General features: G+C 42.4%; 1 protein-coding gene and 1 pseudogene across 2 annotated transcripts; both read left to right on the top strand.

Annotated features, from left to right (window-relative positions):
- The first annotated feature begins 4,423 nt into the window (after window positions 1-4,423).
- LOC147447347 (asparagine--tRNA ligase, cytoplasmic 1-like) lies at window positions 4,424-18,393 on the top strand (annotated as a pseudogene). Its single transcript, XR_015189623.1, has 6 exons — window positions 4,424-4,518; window positions 4,598-5,174; window positions 5,826-6,011; window positions 6,090-6,154; window positions 18,167-18,225; window positions 18,316-18,393. The product of XR_015189623.1 is annotated as an asparagine--tRNA ligase, cytoplasmic 1-like (transcript).
- LOC147447346 (asparagine--tRNA ligase, cytoplasmic 1-like) lies at window positions 17,449-18,924 on the top strand. Its single transcript, XM_086523178.1, has 3 exons — window positions 17,449-17,523; window positions 18,167-18,225; window positions 18,316-18,924. The coding sequence occupies exons 1-3, from the start codon at window positions 17,467-17,469 to the stop codon at window positions 18,497-18,499; spliced, it is 300 nt and encodes a 99-aa protein (XP_086379304.1). The 5' UTR covers window positions 17,449-17,466; the 3' UTR covers window positions 18,500-18,924.
- The last annotated feature ends 481 nt before the right edge of the window (window positions 18,925-19,405 follow it).

Here is a 19,405-nt window from a genome sequence, read left to right as displayed (position 1 = left end):
ACTAATAGGAAGTGCAATTGTTTCACATTGGATGGCGTGCTAAGGGTAACAACTAATGGGAATTGTGCTCCTACAATGGGAACTAATAGAAAGTGGCTCAGTTAGGCGCAACGACATGTGGGGGGTCAAAATGGAAGCCAATGTTGTAGAACGGGATCGGATCTTTGTAGTCGCCAAGTTAAACAATGGAGTTCTATAACTAATTGCAAGTCTACAGTTTAGAATGGGGGGTGTGTAAAAAGGACGCAATCACCACAGTGTGTTTGGATGGGAGACAACGACATTTGCAATCGAGAGGACGATTGGTGTCGAAGTAATCATGCTGTTGGTGTGTTGTAAAGTTTACAGTTGAAGACGGGGATGCACACAAATGAGGGATGCCGACATCTGCAATCGATAAGATATAGGTCCCTATATTTACGCCACAACAGAACTAAGCTTTATTTTATAGTTCAAGACGGGGAGATGCACAAATGAGAAGGTGACTACAGTGTGTGAATGGGAGAGCACGACGTTTGCAACCGAGAGGACTATTGATGTCGAAGTGATCAGGCTTTTGAAGAGTCATACAGTCCTTCACATTTACCCAACAACAGAAGTAAAATTCAGTTTTCTTCGTAATACCTTAAATTGATATGTACAAGATAAAACCCTAAATTGATATGTACAGAAAAACGATCTCTGAACTTGGAACGATAAATTAATAACACTAAAAAATATACTAGCAATCAATTGATCCCTGGATTTTCAGCAACAACATCATAGTATTGCATAATAGATGAGCAACCTTGATCACTAAATCACCAACCAATGGCAGAGTGTTAAGGAAATATGGTTTTTTCTCAGTAAAAAAAAAAGGCAATGCAGAAGGTCTGCATTAGTTGACAGCATGGAATTATTTGTTGCAGTAAACCGTACAATACATCAATATGCACGTGGACGTACACAAATGGGAGATGACGACATTTGCAATCAATAAGATAATTGATGTCGACAAGATCAGGCTTTTGGAGTGTCATATAGGAATGGGAGAGTACGACATTTGCAATCGAGAGGACGATTGATGTCGAGGTGATCAAGCTTTTGGAGAGTCATACAGTCGTTCACATCTACTCAACAACAGAAATAAAATTCGGTTTTCTTCTTAAGGTGCTAAATTGATACGCACAAAAAAAAAAGTTCACTTTTCTTTTTCATACCCTAAATTGATATGCACACAAAAAAAACGACCTCTAAACTTGGAACGATAAGTTGATGATAGTAAACAATATACTAGAAATCAATTGATCCCTAGATTTTCGTCAACAACATCATAGTACTGCATAATAGATGAGTAACCTTCATCACTGAACGAAATATGGTTTCTCAATTAAAAAGGCAATGCAAAAGTTTTACGTTAATTGACAACATGGAATTATTTGTTGCAGTAAACCGTACAATTCAGCAACATGCACGTGCAAAATGCTAGTGTTTTTTTGTGCAAACATCGTGCACATAATGCTGGTGTGTTGTGGAAAAAAAAACCATACATAAGTATGGTGTGGAGTTGGCACAATCCTCCACATTTTTTATAATACCGTAAGGAATGTGCCCTTCCCCTACCACTTTTATCCCCTCCGGTGTTGAAGGGGGGCTTATGCTTTTCCTCTAGTGTTAGAGGGGCTAGTTTTTTTAGTAAAATCTTTTTTTTATAAATGATGATAGTTTGTTAGCTTTACTTTCTTACATTTGATTCAAGGAACAAGCATGCACGCAATATTTTTTAAGAAAGGACTAGCATGGCCACTAACACTATCATCGTTAAGTACTTCAAAAAAGTAATTGGCAATAGTATATTTGAAAAGCCTTAGACTAACAATATGATCATGAATTACACAAGATGCACGCAGACTCCCTCTCTCTCTCTCTCTCTCTCTCTCTCTCTCTCTCTCTCTCTCTCTCTCTCTCTCTCTCTCTCTCTCTCGGAGGCAGCTAGAAAATCGAAAATCCTTCGACTAACAATATCTTCGTGAATTATACTTCCAAAAAGTAATTGGCTACTGCTCAACAGTATAATCGAAAAGCCCTAGACTAACACTACCATTGTGATTTTTCCTTTTTGTCTATATTAGCATCTCACGATTGCAGATTGCACTCTCTCTCTCTCTCTCTCTCTCGTTCAATAGCTCCTCAGCGGCTAGATGTTTAAGGTCTCTTGGGATAGTTTCTTACGACGTTAATAGTCTCTTAAACTAACAATATCATCGCGATTTATTTTTTTTTGTCTATATTAGCATCTTGCGATTTTTTTGCAACCTACACTTTGTTTCTCTCTCTTTCTCTCTCTCTCTCTCTCTCTCTCTCTCTTGAGTTCAACTCCTCGTCGGCAAGGTCTTAAAGGTCTCTTGGGATAGTTTCTTACGATGTTAAAACTCTCTTAGACTAACAATATCACTGTAATTTTTATTTTTTTTTGTCTATAGTAGCATCTATGTCTCTCTCTCTCTCTCTCTCTCTCTCTCTCTCTCTCTCTCTCTCTCTCTCTCTCTCTCTCGTTCAACAGCTCCTCGGCGGCTAGATGTTTAAGGTCTCTTACGACGTTGGACAACCAATATCATCGTGTTTTTTTTTGTTTGGTATATATTAGACTAACAATATCACCGTAATTTATTTATTTTTGTTTACAGTAGGATCTCTGTCTCTCTCTCTCTCTCTCTCTCTCTCTCTCGTTCAACAGCTCCTCGGTGGCTAGATGTTTAAGGTCTCTTGGGATAGTCTCTTATGACGTTAGAGTACCAAAATCATCGTTTTTTTTTTTTGGTCTACATTAGGATCCTGCTTTCTCTCTCTCTCTCTCTCTCTCTCTCTCTCTCTCTCTCTCTCTCTCGTCGGCTAGGTCTTTAAGATCTCTTGGGATAGTTTCCTACGACGATAAAACTCTCTTCTTCTTTCTCTCTCTCTCTCTCTAGAATTTGGAGTGAGCCAAAATGCATGCAAACTCCCTCCCTCTCTCTCTCTCTCTCTCTCTCTCTCCGCGACTTGGACGCAACAGTCCCTTCTCTCTGTCTCTCTCTCTCTCTCTCTTTCTTTTTGACACGTCGCCTGCCATGCAGCTGCGAGCTAGACGACCTCTCTCTCTCTCTCTCTCTCTCTCGGCAATCCGTCAGTTGTGGGAGGAAGGGCCATCTCTTCTTTGCTGATTGGGCCACAAGAGTGGGGGAAGACTGCTATACTACGTGAGGTAGCCAGAGTGTCAGCTTGTCTCCTCCTGCAACCTCCTCTCTGTCTCCTCGGCACAATGCTGGCCCTTCCAACTCCTCGGACAACGCTCTTTTTCTATCCCTGATTGCAGTCGAATCTCCTTGTCAAGCTTGTTCAACAACAACAGAGCCTCCTCGCTCTCTTACAATACCCTCGGAATTGCTTGCAGCCTCAAAGCCTAACAACGGCTCCTACAGCCTACCTCTCCTCGTCAGCTCCTGCCTCTGCTCACCAACTCGAAGATCAGCGCTGCTCTTGCAGTCTCAAGCCCTTCAAAGTCGTAGTTCTCCTAGACTTCTCGTGCCACAGACTGCGTTTTCTCTTCTTCTCCTCGCGTGCTCTTTGGTGGCTCTCCTCGATGAAGACCAGTACTACAGCTCTCCCCTGTTCCAGGATGAGGACGCAGCTCTCTCTCTCTCTCTCTCTCTCTCTCTCTCTCTCTCTCTCTCTCTCTCTCTCTCTCTCTCTATCTCCCTCCCCCCGGCAGTAGGATGGACAAAAAAACGAGTACCTGTTCTCTTCTCCGCTGTGTTTTCTGCTCTGCGTCGTCAATTGCTCTCTCTCTCTCTCTCTCTCTCTCTCTCTCTCCCCCTGTGTGTGCGCGCGCTGCTATAAAAGGTGGTGGCCTCTTGCTTTTTTTAGCGTCAGCGTTACGAGATTTTAGCTTTACTTTAGGAGTTCTTTTTTTACGGGTTTTTAGTTTTAATTTTCCAAGTTCTCTCTCCAATGAAGATGAGCCAAGTGGACTGCCTCTCTTTTCAAGGTTTCTAAGGCCCGTGTCACACTGGGGCAGGCAAATGCGGTCCAAGCTGAGATGGCGTGTCGTTATTCGTTGGTGAAAAAACGCGAAGCTGGCCGCGAGGTATTGTCAGAGGGGCGGCCTCGCTTGCCCGGCCATCTTCTCAAAGTGGTGGACAACTGAAAAAGTGAGGGCGGGGAGGCGCGAGAGAGGCCTTGAGCCCTGTCCTGCAATGTGAAACGCGCTCGTCAAACCACTTGGCCAATGTCTGTTCGCTGAAGCCTATGGCCAACATTTTAATATTGACCAAGTGTGACATGAAAAGGCTGCCACTGCCTGCAAAATCCCCATGGGCGCCCGTCCCAGTGTGACACGCGCCTAAAACTGCTCTTACATAATGAAGGTAAAAAGTGGAATTTAAGGTTTCCAAAGTCTTGGAAGTAGGCACATGCAACCCGTCAGCATACCCAATTGCGAAAACAAGGCTTCCTTTGGAATACCTCCGAGGCCATTTGCATCTGCGAGCTCGCACAAACACTGTAATACTCTCAAGCACAAGCAATACTTCAGAAGCTTATCTAGACTTGTTACTGATCATGTTTCTACCATTCTGTGCAGATAGCAGCTGTTGCAAGGATCGCAATGCTCTTGCATTTGCAATTCATACTTTTTTCCAACAGAATGGTTTCTTGTATGTGCATACTCCTATTATCACGACAAGTGACTGTGAAGGTGCAGGAGAGATGTTTCAAGTTACCACACTGTTTCATGAAGCAGAAAGGAGGGAGAGAGAATTTGTAGCCAAACCCCCCCCTTCTGAAGCTGAGCTGGACGAAGCGAAGCATGCTGTTACTCTCAAGGGTGAGGCTCTAAAGGAATTGAAAAAGGGTGGCGACAAGGGGACGATTGCAACTGTTGTGCAAGAACTTAAACAAGCAAAGGACACTCTGATGCAACTAGAAGCTCGGAGCAAGTTCCGGCCAGGAATGCCAAAGAAGGATGGAGCTGTGGATTACACTGCAGACTTCTTTTCAAGACAAGCATTCCTGACTGTTTCAGGACAGCTCCAGGTGGAGACATATGCTTGTAGCGTCTACACTTTTGGACCTACATTCAGGGCTGAAAATTCACATACAACTCGCCATCTTGCAGAATTTTGGATGATTGAACTGAAATTGCTTTTGCTGACCTTGAGGTATGGTTTACTGTTTTGTTGAGTTTGTTCTGCGAGGGTCTTCAGGTTAAACTCAAGAATAAGGCTTGTCAATGGGCTGCTCATATTAGTACGAATGCATCACTGTCCTTAGTTGTTGATTATGGAGGAAGTGGTGTGCTTGCTTCCTTAGTTGCAAAACTATCTGAAAGGTTCAAAGGCACCTCCTCATTATGTTTTTTAGAGGAACTAGATACTAGGGATTTTTAATTTAAAAATTCGATGCACAGCGCATTGGATGACACATTTGAAAAGCACTCATATGATCGAAACTTGGAATAGTCATCGTTACTGCCTTCATACTATCAAGCAGAGATGAGCATTTGGATTTGCCTCAGTACATAGTTAGTGTCGCTACCTAGGTAGTAGATACTAGATTTCACTCTCAATGTTCTAGAGGGGGGAGAAGGGAATCAACAAATGCTTTTTTGAAAGCAAAAAGTTTCGATACATAGAATCATGAAACACGGTGCGGTTTGATTGTGCCTTCCTCAATGAAGTTTGAGGGGAAGATCTTATCAAAAGCTTTCAATGTTCATGCATGTCCCGAAATCATAGATGCCTCCTAGAGTATTTGCCACTCATGTCCCAACCTATTCTTTGTATGACCAGCCATGCTTATCTCTCTTGTAGGATGATATGAACTGTGCGGAGGATTGTGTCAAGTTCTTGTGCAAGTGGCTGCTTGAGCATTGTGCTGATGACATGGAGTTCATGGCCAACATGTTTGATAAGACAGCTCTCGATCGTCTTCGTCTGGTGGCAACATCCCCTTTCGCAAGGATCACGTATACTGAGGCAGTTGAAATTCTTGAGAAGGTTTGAGCATCTGCTTACTTGTTGATAGCAGGTGTAGGGTGGGTCTGAAGGTCTAAATCTGCATCAACCTTTTGACAGGTGACGGATAGGAAGTTTGAGAATGATGTTCGTTGGGGAATAGACTTAGCATCTGAACATGAGAGGTATGGCATGAATGTGAAGTTTTGATCGCCAAGGAAGTAAGTTTGTGGTTTTGCATTCATTGTGTGTCTGCATCCATCTTCTCCCTTCGTGCTTGCAGTTTGCAGGTTGCAATTCACTATTATAGGGCTGTAAAAAGAGTGAATATATGGTTGTTTCCTAGATACATTTAGACTTTCAAATATTCATAAGTGTAATGGTTAACATGGGTGTTTCTTGGATACAAATATGCAGTTAATGTTGAAGAGTTTCTGGTTGGTTCAGCCAGTCTGCATATGAAGCCTAGCCTTTGTTATATATCAGTTCATACAGAAAAGGATCTACCTCTTCTTAGTTAGCTGCATGGTACATGCATGGTTACTGGATATATTTCATCTACAAGTATGACAAATAGGGTTTTTGACTAAGCTTTACTGTCAACGAGTACCCCTGTTGATTTTATAATTTTGGTCATGAATTCCAGCTAAGAAATTTCTCTTTATTATGGTAGGTATCTGACTGAAGAAGTCTTTAAAAAATTTGTTATTGTGTACAACTATCCAAAGGACATCAAAGCCTTTGTTGGACGGGAGCGACTCACACACCCATGAAGTGCATGCAAACACTACCTAGATCAACATAATGTCAATCGAGGATAGAGATGACACGATAGGTACACGGAGGAAATCTCTTTAGCTTGTTAGGCTGAGACCATCCTACACATACAACACTCAGGAAGGCCAACTAAACCACAATCAAGAACCTCACTGCTCTCAACTACACCAACCTAGCCACATACACACATGCGGAAGGTAACTCATCTAATCATGCCAGATTTGTACGAAACTTAAGGAACACCATCCCCTCACTAGGATACACCTGTCCCTAAGCTTCTACACTCAAAACCCTCACTCTAAACCCATCTGCGGAAAACGCGTAGGATGATAGAGCGGAATTTTGAAAGTGCCCGAAACTGAAATTTATGAGTACCTATGCGTAGCTCATGTCGCCACGATTCTATAGACTACTAGCATGCAGAAATCAGACATCGTTTGATACACTTACGGCCACAAATAGCTCGTAGATGCGTCAGCGTGTGCGCTTCGTCTCGCGTGGAATGCTTGGCGTTGTCGCGTAGCTCTCCTCGAGCCTACAGCAATGGTGCAATCGGATCTCCAATGCGTTGAGCGAGCCGGGCGTAGCGAGAGGATGAAGTTCACGCTCACTCTCTTTCTCTTTCACACACAGTAGACGGCAGCGCTAAGTTTTGATTATGATAAAAGTCTCTTTACAAAATGACCTAGGTACCTTATATACTAAGGCTACCTTAGGTTTAACCAAAAATGGGGTTGAAAGGGTCAAATGGCTTTGTATTTACAATCTGGAAGTGCCATTGCACCCCGGCTTCTGAATTTAGAATAACTACTCATTACAAATGACGTTTATAGCCATAATCCGCAGCATTTCATAACTCGCAAAAGATAAGACTTTGGTACGAAACTTGAGTTATGTTGTATTGTTGACCCAACAGTCAACATTCCCTCCTTCCGTGTTTATGTCGTCCCCGACATGACGTGATTGTCGATGGCGATGTGGTCTTTGCTGTCGTTTTGGCTTTATCTGTTGCACTGCTTGTAACTTTGTCGAACCACAACAAGAACTATGATCTATTAGAGCGGACATCGATCATCATAACCATTCATCTTTTGAGATCCTCTGATTACTTTTATGTCTGCTCTTCTTCATTGGGGACTTCTTTGTTCCTGTGCAATCATGTTGTTAGTGTTGTCTGCAGCTTTGTCATTGTAGGCCATTCTTCGACTCGCCATTGAGGAGAAGTATGCTATGATCTGAAATTGGTGCTCCAATTCATTTGTCAATTGATTTGAGTAGCATTTCCTTATTGTTGATGTAGAAGGAATATGTACAAGAGGATGGTGATAGGTGTCTGTAGATTAGGGTCTAAAACCTGGATGACGAAAGGGAAAAAACCCGGTGGAAAAAAAATGCCTTTGGTATACGCTCTTATTGGAGTCGAGCAGTTGAACGTGAAGTACATGTTCGTGAAAGGTGAGTGCTTGGGTGAAACACGGAAAGAGTGCCTGATGCAAGTGCCAAGTATGGGACACTCTATATGCATATGAGAAATTTGTCAACAAAAGCATGCAATGTGAAAGGAGATGATGGGTGTTTCGAGGAATAAATGTAGCACATGTGACATCAAAAGATGTCTCAATAGCTTCCACCTTTCCAAGAAGGGTTTCTGATGTAGAAGTTTCTCCACTCGTATCTCACTGTGCTTAGTACGTGAGTGTCTTTTGGACCTTCTCCCTCACTTCACCAGACCTAAGTACTTAAACTTCGACTCTTTTGCTCACCTATACCAACATGAGCAACACAACGTAAATATGCTCAACTCTTCCAGCTTGAGCAGTACCTAGAATAGCTAAGACGCTTAGACCACAGAGAATATTACTTGAAGCTTTGGGACTAACATCTCACTCATTTTGTGGCTTAGCCACTCGATTCTGACTTTTATGACTTGTCGGTTGCATGTTGACACTGCTTTGTGACAAGTTCTTCGGCTGTTGTAGTGGCTGCTGAGACATACTTCGTGAAATCTCATCGTTTCCCTGTACCTTCTTCTCTTTGTAGTGCTCAAGCCTCTCGTCAGTCTTTTCTTCATGTGGATTATGGATATTTTTTAAATTTTTTTCTTAATAATAAACAAAGAAAATCTTAAAACAACTCAACAAAAGAAAAATCATTCAAATAGAAATCTAAATGTTATGTACACTATACACATGTCCTTAGGGGCTCATATATGGATTTTGTCCCCATACTCCTCTGTAACACTACTATGAGGGCATATACTCTAAATTTCGTCAAAAAATTATCACAATAAAACGCAAAAATTCAATGCATCTCACAAAACATTGCCCTCTAATAGTCATAATGTTAGGTCCACATTCAGAATTCCTTCCCCCTTCCTATTTGGAGTCATCCTTTACGACAGGGTATCGCAAAGGGTATGTGTTGTGCTTGGGCAATTAAAAGTTGTGCCTATGCAGGCCTTGTAATGTAGCCCTATTATGTATACACAGTCAATGCATGGAAAAGATTTATGTTGTGCAAGATGTGGGTATAAGCAATTTGCTTGTTGGCATTTGTTGGCGAGGCTTCCTATTCTAAGCAATGTAATGGTGTTTGAAGCTCTTGTATCGTTGCTTGATTGAAGCGACTTGCTCTCTTCTAACTGTACTGTAATCGTAGGAAGAATTGTAGGAATTCAAGCGGCGATGCACTGACAACAGTTTTGTTGTTCTTCTTTGGGACCTATTTCTTTGCGATTATTGGTTGTTTTGTTGCTGGCTCTCGTTTGGGAACCCATACTTGCCCGTGCTTTGTTTGTGTTTGAAGAGACTTCTTTGGGATCCACCTTTTTGTTGTGTGAGTCAACAGTGGTCTTTGCTTGAGCCCTTGTATGCTTGGTTGGTGACGGGATTTAGGCTTTGAAAGTTGATACTGTGGTTGTTTTGGAATCCAAATGAATTCCTGACTTTTTTGTGATTGAATCAACTTCTTTGGAACCCAAACTTGAGTTGTGAAATCTTGAGACTTTGTGATATTCTTACCCGTTCGTGCACGCTTTCCTTGTTTTTGTTTTGGTGTTGGATCTTGTGATTTGTCATTAGAGATCTTTGTCTTCTTGATCCATATCTGTTTTTGGCCGATCTGGCTTTTTGGTATCCAGATTTGTCGAGCTTTTTGGCTTTGACTTGTTGTCCTGTTCTTTTGACTTGTCATGGTTGTTGCTGAAGGGGTTGGTGATAGTGATGGACTGAGTTGATGATAGGGGATGTCGTAAGATTCATCACTATCGCTACTATCCTCAGCAAGGTTGACTTCTTGTACTTTCCCTTCATTTTTTGGCTGGTAGTGGAAAGTTATTGTCTGTTTGCTCGTGGGTGGTAGTTTCTTGGAGGACTTTTCTAGCCCATTGATTAGAGCCTTGTTAGCTCGTTGCTCTAGTCGTATTCCTCCTAGCTGAGTCTTTGCATCCTTATTAGGAGCCATGTATGAGGATTCTTGTGGTGGCTGTGTCTTTATCGAGGACTTTGGAATCCACTTTTGATGCACTTTATTCGTGTAGCGATGACATTGATTCCTGGGTCGTTGATCTTCTTGAAGCTCGAAGTGTTCTACAGAGTCATAGAACTCGTCGTCTTCTTCATCTTTTGATTCTCCACATTTCTTTGTTTGCTCCTTATTTCGAGAGCTTGTTGATGTCTGGATCTCTTCGTTTTCCTGGATTACACTCACTGCAAAATAAGGAACGACATCATAGCCATTTTCATCACAAAACTTTGTTGTGGGAGCATCCTCCATGGTGCACACGTCCAGAGTAGCCAAGATGTGTTCCCATCCAAAAGGCTCTAACTCTTCTTCAGGAAATGGTTCTGGGATATAGTCCCTATCCTCCATAGCTCGCTCTAGGATACATTCCTCACGTTTTAAGCTACCACATTGTGAAGCTCCACATATCCACAGTTCTTTAGGCTTACCTAACCAAGCTGGAAGTTCTGATCCTGTTACTGTGGCGGAATCAAACTCCTCAACCGGTGTTTTCGTCACATCCCTATATCTATGGTCCCTCAAGTTTATCTTTGTTATGGTCTCCATATGTCTGAGGTATATATGGTCATAACCCCAATCTTGGACCATTTTCAATTGTCGCATGAATGGTCTTCCCAGAATGATGTCATAGTTGTTCTTCTTGCCAAAGTCAACAACATCAAAAGTGTATTCATATTCAATGCCACAAGAAGTAACAAGTACTTTTTCTAGGAGTCCTAGGGGCTTTTCCTTGTGTCCGTCTGCAAGCTGCAGGGTCATTCGTGTGGATCTCAAGGCAGGTTTTCCCCACTTTTTCCAAACCTCTTTGGTTGCAATGGCCACACCAGCTCCATTGTCAAGGATTGCCATGGTTTTTACATTATTGAATTCCACAGGAAGGGTGGTGTTTCCATCTTCTCCCTCGTAATACTCACCTACCTTGTTTAATGACACTGGCCTAGTATTTAGTTGAAGCATTTCAAGCTCTTTGATGCCTTTCTCGATTTGAGTCATTGGGGTTTTTACACCAAATTTCTCTAGACATTTACCCACATTAGTCCACATGTTTGGTCTTATTCTGAGCAACTCGGCTAACATTATTGTACAGGTGACTGGGGTAGATAGAATATCTACTAGCCCCTTTGAATCGATGGCCTTGTTGGGAGACAGTCTCTGTGATGGGACTGCAACCACATCTGACTTGGTCTCGTACTCTCCCATGTAGGACGGTAGTGTTCTTAGCGAATGGGGTTGACTATCCATAGATTGTACAGATCCTTTCTCGCCCCAATACGATTGCACGTCTAGATTCATTTGAGATCCAGTCTCAAATTCCTCTATTGGTGGTAGAAACACTCCTCGTTCATCACCAGACTTGTCTACTCGTCTTCTCAGGTCATCGGCTTCATTGGCCTCTCTGACTTGTTTCCACAATTCGTCAAGACCATCTATCTCTTTACAATCCTCAGGTATAGCTTGGTGAAATCCCTCGGAAGAGTTATCCGTGGTATTCAGTACTATCCTTGGTTCTAATGCTGGGTCTTTGAGGCTTGGTCTATGCTCATGACTAGAATCTGGCTCTTTTAGTTCCTGGTTTGGTGGGATTACTTGTGTAGGCATGACACGGATCACATCCTCAGGTTTTGCAACTGGTGGTTCTAGTAAAGCTTGGGCTGTTTGAATCATTTTCTTGCACATTTCAAACCTTTGCTTTTCTAGTTCCGTATAGGGATATGTCATCCACCTGTGTTCTTGGGTTTGGTTGTTTTTGAGCCTCGCATCATAGGCTTTCAAGAGGGCATCTAATGTCTCATTAACCTTCTCTGCCAACACAGATCCTCCTGAACTAGCACTTCTCGGTTTCTCATCCGTGGATGGTTCTTCTAGAGGTTTAACCATCTGTGTAAGAGAAGGTGCCTCCTTTTCCTCATGTTGTATTATCTTCTCCTCGGCTTCGGTAAGCTTCTCAGCTAAGGATTTTTGCTCTCGTTCCCTGCGTGCTTTCATCCTAGTCTTTCTAGCTTTCCAACTATTTCGTTTGCTCTTGGTTTTCTGACTAGGTGCGTTTGTCTTTGGTCCATCATCTGTCTTTGGACTCATGTCACTTTCCGTGTTCTTTGTCTCTGGATTCTCATCAGCTTTCTTTTGAGCTTGTGCTCTCGTAACTACTTGAATTGGTACGACATTTTCATTTTTTGAGCTACTAGGTAGCTGAACAATCCCTGATACATTTGTCGTGATTTTCCTGATTTGGTTTGGGTTTTTCGGGCAATCGGGGATTAAGTGAGTGATGTCACACTCAAGACAATAGGCATTTACTTCAGTGATCTCCGTATGAGGACATTGTTTGACCAAGTGGTTGTCACGACTTTTGTGACAATCTGTTTTTGGTTGAGGAGATTCTTTTAGCATTTCCTCTTGGCTATAAGCAAGCTTTGACCTATATAAGCAGTTATTTGCAATGAATCGCAATGTCCTTTTGTCCATTTCATACCTTCTTTCTCTTGATTGAAACCCAGGAGATGGAGGTTGTACCGGCCTCACCACTCCATGTGTTTCTCTCACATTTTGTTGCTCCGAAGGGTAGTACTCACTTTGGTTGCTATACCACATTGTAGCTGGTATTGGTGTTGGTTTATTTGATGCTTCCATCATTGGCATGTATCTCATGTCTACCGGCATTCTAGCACCTGGCAACAACGGAGGTTGTTGTCCTAAGACAAGCTGTGGCCTTAAAACTCCTACTGGTCCTGGCGCATTCCCCGTAATGTATCTAGGTGGAGTAGGTGCTTCTGGAACAGGTTGTACATACCTCTCCCTAGCATTTTCCATGCTATAATAGCACTCTTCTCCCGTATGGTTCGTTCATTTTCTCTCAATTTCACACCACTTCGGCTCTTCCGAATCAGACCTTACAAGAGGAATCAATCTCTTGACCAAGTCGTCGATAAGCTTTTCTTGATCAATAGGTGCCGTTGGCTTGGCAATGGACTCACTTATCTATGAAACACTGTGCTGAGAGGATGTGTCATCTCCTTGACTCTTTAAGTCCTTTTCTTTGTATGCCTTACAGTTATCCACTAGATAAAGAGCTTCTTTGATCAACTCGTTTAGCGTCATGCTCCTTATCATATGCAGATCCTTATGAAGGCCCGCATGTCTCAGTCCCTGGATAAAGATCAGCATCAGTCGTGCTTGCGTAGGTAATTCCGCTCTCGGACAGAGCTTAACATATCTCTTGAGCCGAAATGATGCTTTGCGTACTGATTCATTCTCTTTCTGTTTGAATCTATGGATTTGTGAGACCGTGTTGTGAGCAATGCCTTTTGGCTCAAAATCCCATTTTTCCACCGAGTCGAACCATGTAGGTGCATCATCTTCTAGAGTCAATGCAAATCCCGCAAACTGTGTCGCAAAATCTAAAACTTCCTCTGCTCTAATCACTCTTCTAAAAGCCGCTACGTGATCTCTCGGATCTTTATCTCCGGAGTAATTTCTGTTTACCCATTTCTGGACTTGGGATGGTCTAACTTGTCGATTGTCTACAAGTCTAACCAGAGACTCTCCCAATCCTTCTCTCGTTATCGCTCTTGAAGGGAATCTTGGTGGCTCTCTTCTTGGAATTCCTATAGGAATTCTCGTGTTTGGTGGAGGCATTTGTGGTCCTTCATTGACAAAATATCCACCTCTTTGTAGTACAGGCTATGGATTTGTGCTTTCTACAACTCTGTAGTCTCGTCCATACTTGTCGACAACTATAGATCTCCATTGACAGTCAACTCCGTATGTGTAGACATATAAGAGCTTGTAATCCGTTATCTCTTCTAGGTATGGATCTGAGCACCTATAAAGATTGACCTCATTGTCGTCAATGTATCTATATAGTCCTTCACTCTCATGACCAATCATCCAAACTCTCTCAACAAGATGGATCTTTATCAATTGCAAGTTTGGAAGATCCATTGTGGGAGGATATTCCTCTATCGTCGGGATCTCCAAGCTTGTGTAAGCTGCGTTTGAATCTAGGGTAGACATGATTTCTGGGCTTAAGAGCTTTTGCTTGGTTCAAGTAGACTTAGTCCACTGTGTTCAAGTGCTTTGGTTAGGAAAAAGTCGAAACTATGTCCAAAACCGCAACCGTTTCGTCACAATTCTCGCAAATTGTCGCTTTTAGACACCCCTAACTTGCGGATGAATTTGAGGCCTCAAACGACGTTTTTTTCAAAGTTGAACTAAATGGTTGCCGTAGGCATACATTTAGTTCAAGTTTTGCTCTAAGATCTGTAGAGCCGCTCTCAAGCTACGTTTTGATATAAAAACTTTTCTAATCCGATACCGTTTGTGAAAGTTATGGCCAAAACAGTGAATTGCAGTTTAGAATGGTCAAAATGAGTCCAAATTCAAATTTAAAAGAAGATTTGGGATCTCTGTGAGACTGTGAACACTCATGTATGGTCAAAATTACTGTTGGACCCTAAAACTGGCCTAGAGACATCCTATGCGTAGGATGTCTATATGCTCAAAATTTAACAAAATTTGGTCCAGAGACTCCGCTTAAGTCCAGCAACACAATGGTATGCTCAGAATTTCCTTTGGAACTGAAAATGGCCTTGAGACATCCTACGCGTAGAATGTCTTTTTGCTCAGAATGACTTGAAATTTTCACCCTAGCTTCTCCTTGATGTGCTGATCACAGTGGTGTGCTCATAAGTTGGTTTAGAGTCCTAAATCAAGCTGGAGACATCCTACACGTAGGATGTCTAACTGCTCAGATTTTGTCCAAACTTGCACTGTAGCTTCCCCTTGATGTGCTAAACTCACAGCTATTTTTACTTTTTGATTCTAACACCTATAGGTTGGTCAAATGATCAAGAATCTGTTCCAAAAGCCTGATGTCTGTTTTGATGAATTCCTAAGTCAAATCAACTCCAAATTGGACCAGATTTGACTAGGAGGCTTGCCTAAGGCTATACAACAGCATGGTATCGTCACAATAGGATTTTGGTTTCAGAATTATGCCTTAGACATCCTACGCGTAGGAAATCTTTTTGCTTAGAATTGCCCCAAATTTGAACCACAGACTCTCCTTAAGGTGCTGATCACTCTGGTATGCTCAGAAATGTGTTTAGAGTCTTAAATCACACACAAGACATCCTACGCGTAGGATGTCTTTTTGGCCTGTTTGACCCCAGACTTGTCCCACAGCTTCCCCTTGATGTCAGTAACCCAGTGGTATGCTTAGATTTGAGTTTGGATTTCAAAAGTCCCAAATTTTAGCTGTTCTTGCCTTTTTCAGTAAAAAGTGCTAAAGTCTGCTTAGGACCCCCGTTTCTCCCCCAAATGAGATGAAAACTCTCTCAGTCACTCAATATATCATGCAGATCATGCTCCTGCAACCATCCTATGGTTTTGGTCTTGGAATAATGCCTTGGCACAATTTGGGTAGGATGTCTGGCAATTCTCGTCTTTTGGCTTTGATCTGTCAAAATTTGGTCAAATTGTGACTTTCCAGGTGTAAATAGGGTAAAACCTACCTTCTAAACACACTTGTCAACTCAGATTTTCAAAATTTCCACCAGATCACCCTGTATACATCCTACGCGTAGGATGTCTACTGCTGATTTTTTGAGACTGAAGTGTCCATGATGCTTCCTTATGCTCTCAGCAAGTGCAAGTATGCTTCACAATTGCAAAAACATGCAAAAATCACTCAATTAAGCCGTTTCTGAAATTTTACGTTTTCTGACTCCGCCTTTTGGCTTTTGGTCAACAAAAATAGAGAAAAACACCCAAGTCAATATGTTACTAGGGTAAAACCTACCCTCTGAACCCACTGGTGCAGTCAGAATTTTCAAATTTGGTCTCCAGAACCCCCTTTGAGACATCCTACGCGTAGGATGTCTATGTTTACAGAATTGCAGGTTGTGATTTCAAATGCAATCAAGCACTTTAGAAAATAATTCAATGCTGAATAGCTCTAGATTAGAATCGGATCACTTACCTAAAGCTACTCCTACAAATCATATGGGGTTTTGCATCTATGAGTAGAAAAACGCTTCACTGCCACACACGGATTAGTAAACGCTTTTATCACCTCACAAATCCCTTGACCACCAACAACTACTCTAATCCACAGATCCTAACTAAACCTATCTAGTCGCAGACCCTCGGCAAGACACACGCTTCCTGGCTATCCACTTGATCACGGAATATCCTCTTTCGGATCCACTTAAGAAAAACGCTTTCTTTAGCCAAAACTAAATCAAGCAACCATCACACGAGTGTTAGTAGGAAACCTACTTAGGTCCTTGTGTCCCCGGCACCAGCGCCAATGTTGGACGGGAGCGACTCACACACCCATGAAGTGCATGCAAACACTACCTAGATCAACATAATGTCAATCGAGGACACAGATGACACGATAGGTACACGGAGGAAATCTCTTCAGCTTGTCAGGCTGAGACCATCCTACACATACAAGACTCAGGAAGGCCAACTAAACCACAATCAAGAACCTCACTGCTCTCAACTACACCACCTAGCCACATACACACATGCGGAAGGTAACTCACCTAATCATGCCAGATTTGTACGAAACTTAAGGAACACCATCCCCTCACTAGGATACACCTGTCCCTAAGCTTCTACACTCAAAACCCTCACTCTAAACCCATCTGCGGAAAACGCGTAGGATGACAGAGCAGAATTTTGAAAGTGCCCGAAACTGAAATTTATGAGTTCCTATGCGTAGCTTATGTCGCCACGATTCTATAGACTACTAGCATGTAGAAAACAGACATCGTTTGATACACTTACGGCCACAAATAGCTCGTAGATGCGTCAGCGTGTGCGCTTCGTCTCGCGTGGAATGCTTGGCGTTGTCGCGTAGCTCTCCTCGAGCCTACAGCAATGGTGCAGTCGGATCTCCAATGCGTTGAGTGAGCCGGGCGTAGCGAGAGGATGAAGCTCACGCTCACTCTCTTTCTCTCTCACACACAGTAGACGGCAGCGCTAAGTTTTGATTATGATAAAAGTCTCTTTACAAAATGACCTAAGTACCTTATATACTAAGGCTACCTTAGGTTTAACCAAAAATGGGGTTGAAAGGATCAAATGGCTTTGTATTTACAATCTGGAAGTGCCATTGCACCCCGGCTTCTGAAAGGTACGAAACTTGAGTTATGTTGTGTTGTTGACCCAGCGGTCAACAGCCTTTTACATGCGGCTCAATGAGGATGGCAAAACAGTTGCTGCAATCGATGTTCTGGTGCCCAAGGTAACCTTGGGTTGGAGTGATTGAACTGCCGAGCTCTTCAAAGATTTTGTTAACTCCATCCTTATAAAGCTCACGTTTGGGGTGAAGTTGGTGCAAAGGATGAGGAAAGCAGGATTGCTAGCTTTGTTCGGTTTATATTTTATAGTGGCTGGTGAATGTTTTTAGCCTGATTTACTTGAGGTGACCTGTGTCAGCCAGAACGTGCTTGTGAGATGGTTTTCCATCTTCTGTCTGCTTAGCTGTTTGAACGTCAAGTCCTAGCCTGCCAGTTGAGTACCAGCTTGCATGTGCCAACAATCTTGCTTTGGAGCTCTGAGTCTCGTGGTGCCCCTTAGCAGGCTGTTTTGAAGGCACCCGTCCTTGATGTTTAAGAGTCTCTTTCCTCAACCAGCAGACTGAGCATCAAGTCAAGGACCGCTCAAGTTTCAGCCATTTCACATGCTTCTTGTCTTGCTATGTACCTCAAGTGTGCTTTATGTGCTTGACTCAGCTTGTAAATTAAAAGGATGTAACTGACCTAAGGTAGACTTTTAAATGGTTCGAGAACAAACAAAAAGGCTTGTATGCATCCTGGTCTTTTTTTGTGAGGCAAGTGAGGTTGTGTGTGAGAAAGTAAAAAAGTATTTGCTTTTCTAATTTGCAGGTGGGAGAGCTGGTAGGTGGGAGTCAAAGGGAGGAACGTGTCGAATGCTTGGAAAAGAGGTGGTCTTTGATGACAAAGTTGTTTTTTGGTCATCCTTGTGCATCTTGGTGCTTGTAGCTTGATGCGTCTTGTGAATATGGTTGCTGCAGATTGAAAGAAATGGGATTACCTCAAGAGCCTTATGACTGGTATTTGGAGCTGCGAAGATATGGGACAGTGAAGCACGCAGGATTCGGGCTTGGCTTTGAGAGGATGATTCTTTTCGCCACAGGTTTAGAAAACAATCAAGATAGTATACCGTTCCCAAGATATCCAGGCAAAGCAGACTTTTAGAAGTACCTTCCTGAAAGTGTATTTTTGTGGGGGCTTCATTGCCAAGGATTAAAAATCCTATACTACATTATGGGTCTAAAAATAGATGGCCTGCCTGCTCAATCTATTAAGAGGCCAAAAGGCTTGGCCTTTTTGCAATGAGAAGGATTTATTTTTTCTACAGGCAGGGTGGGAGGGGATCGACCGGCTGAGGATGTGTGAGCTGTCCAATGCCCCTTCCCCTCCTAAGCTTGAACCCGGGACATTAGCCTTGTGCCTTGAGCACTTCTCCTGAAAATAACGGAAGTATTTCGGGTGTCTAGGCAGTGTTTCGTGGATCTGGTGATTTTACTTGTGGTTGCCGTATGCATGACACTTTCGGCAAACTGATGTCTATTCCATGACCACATATAAATTCAAAGAGCAGAACTACATCTTGTTTAACATCTGGTTTTGTTTAAGTATTTTCCTTGAAGAAAATGGGAAGAATAGATGTTTATATTAATACCATCAAAGATATACAAGGCATACAAGTCTCTTAACTCTTAGGAACCAATCGACATGCTTGAGCCATACTTTAAGTCTTTGCCCATCAAACTCTACCCTTCAAGAATGGAGAACATTGAAGGTCATGTCAGAGGGTAAGAGCTTCTCCCCCATTTCATTAAGGGATGGAAACCTCGTGGCACACAATGGTCATAGGATGTGGAGAAGGTAGTTAAAAAGATTTGGGGGTGATGATCAAAACAATTTTTGGGCAACAACATGTAGGTTATGGAAGCAACATTAGTAGAGTGAATAAGCCTTCACGATCGTTGACAATGTATGATTATATCTCAATACAGAGAATACAAAATTTTAATGATGTTTTTGTAGGATCTCAATGAATGATTATATCTCAATGCAGAGCATGCAAAATTTTAATGA

This window comes from Adiantum capillus-veneris, chromosome 11 (genome assembly GCF_014529385.1).
Source record: "Adiantum capillus-veneris isolate H3 chromosome 11, ASM1452938v2, whole genome shotgun sequence".
Lineage (NCBI taxonomy): Eukaryota > Viridiplantae > Streptophyta > Polypodiopsida > Polypodiales > Pteridaceae > Adiantum > Adiantum capillus-veneris.
Note: the sequence above shows the minus strand (reverse complement) of the source record. Positions and strands in the feature narration are given on the sequence as shown.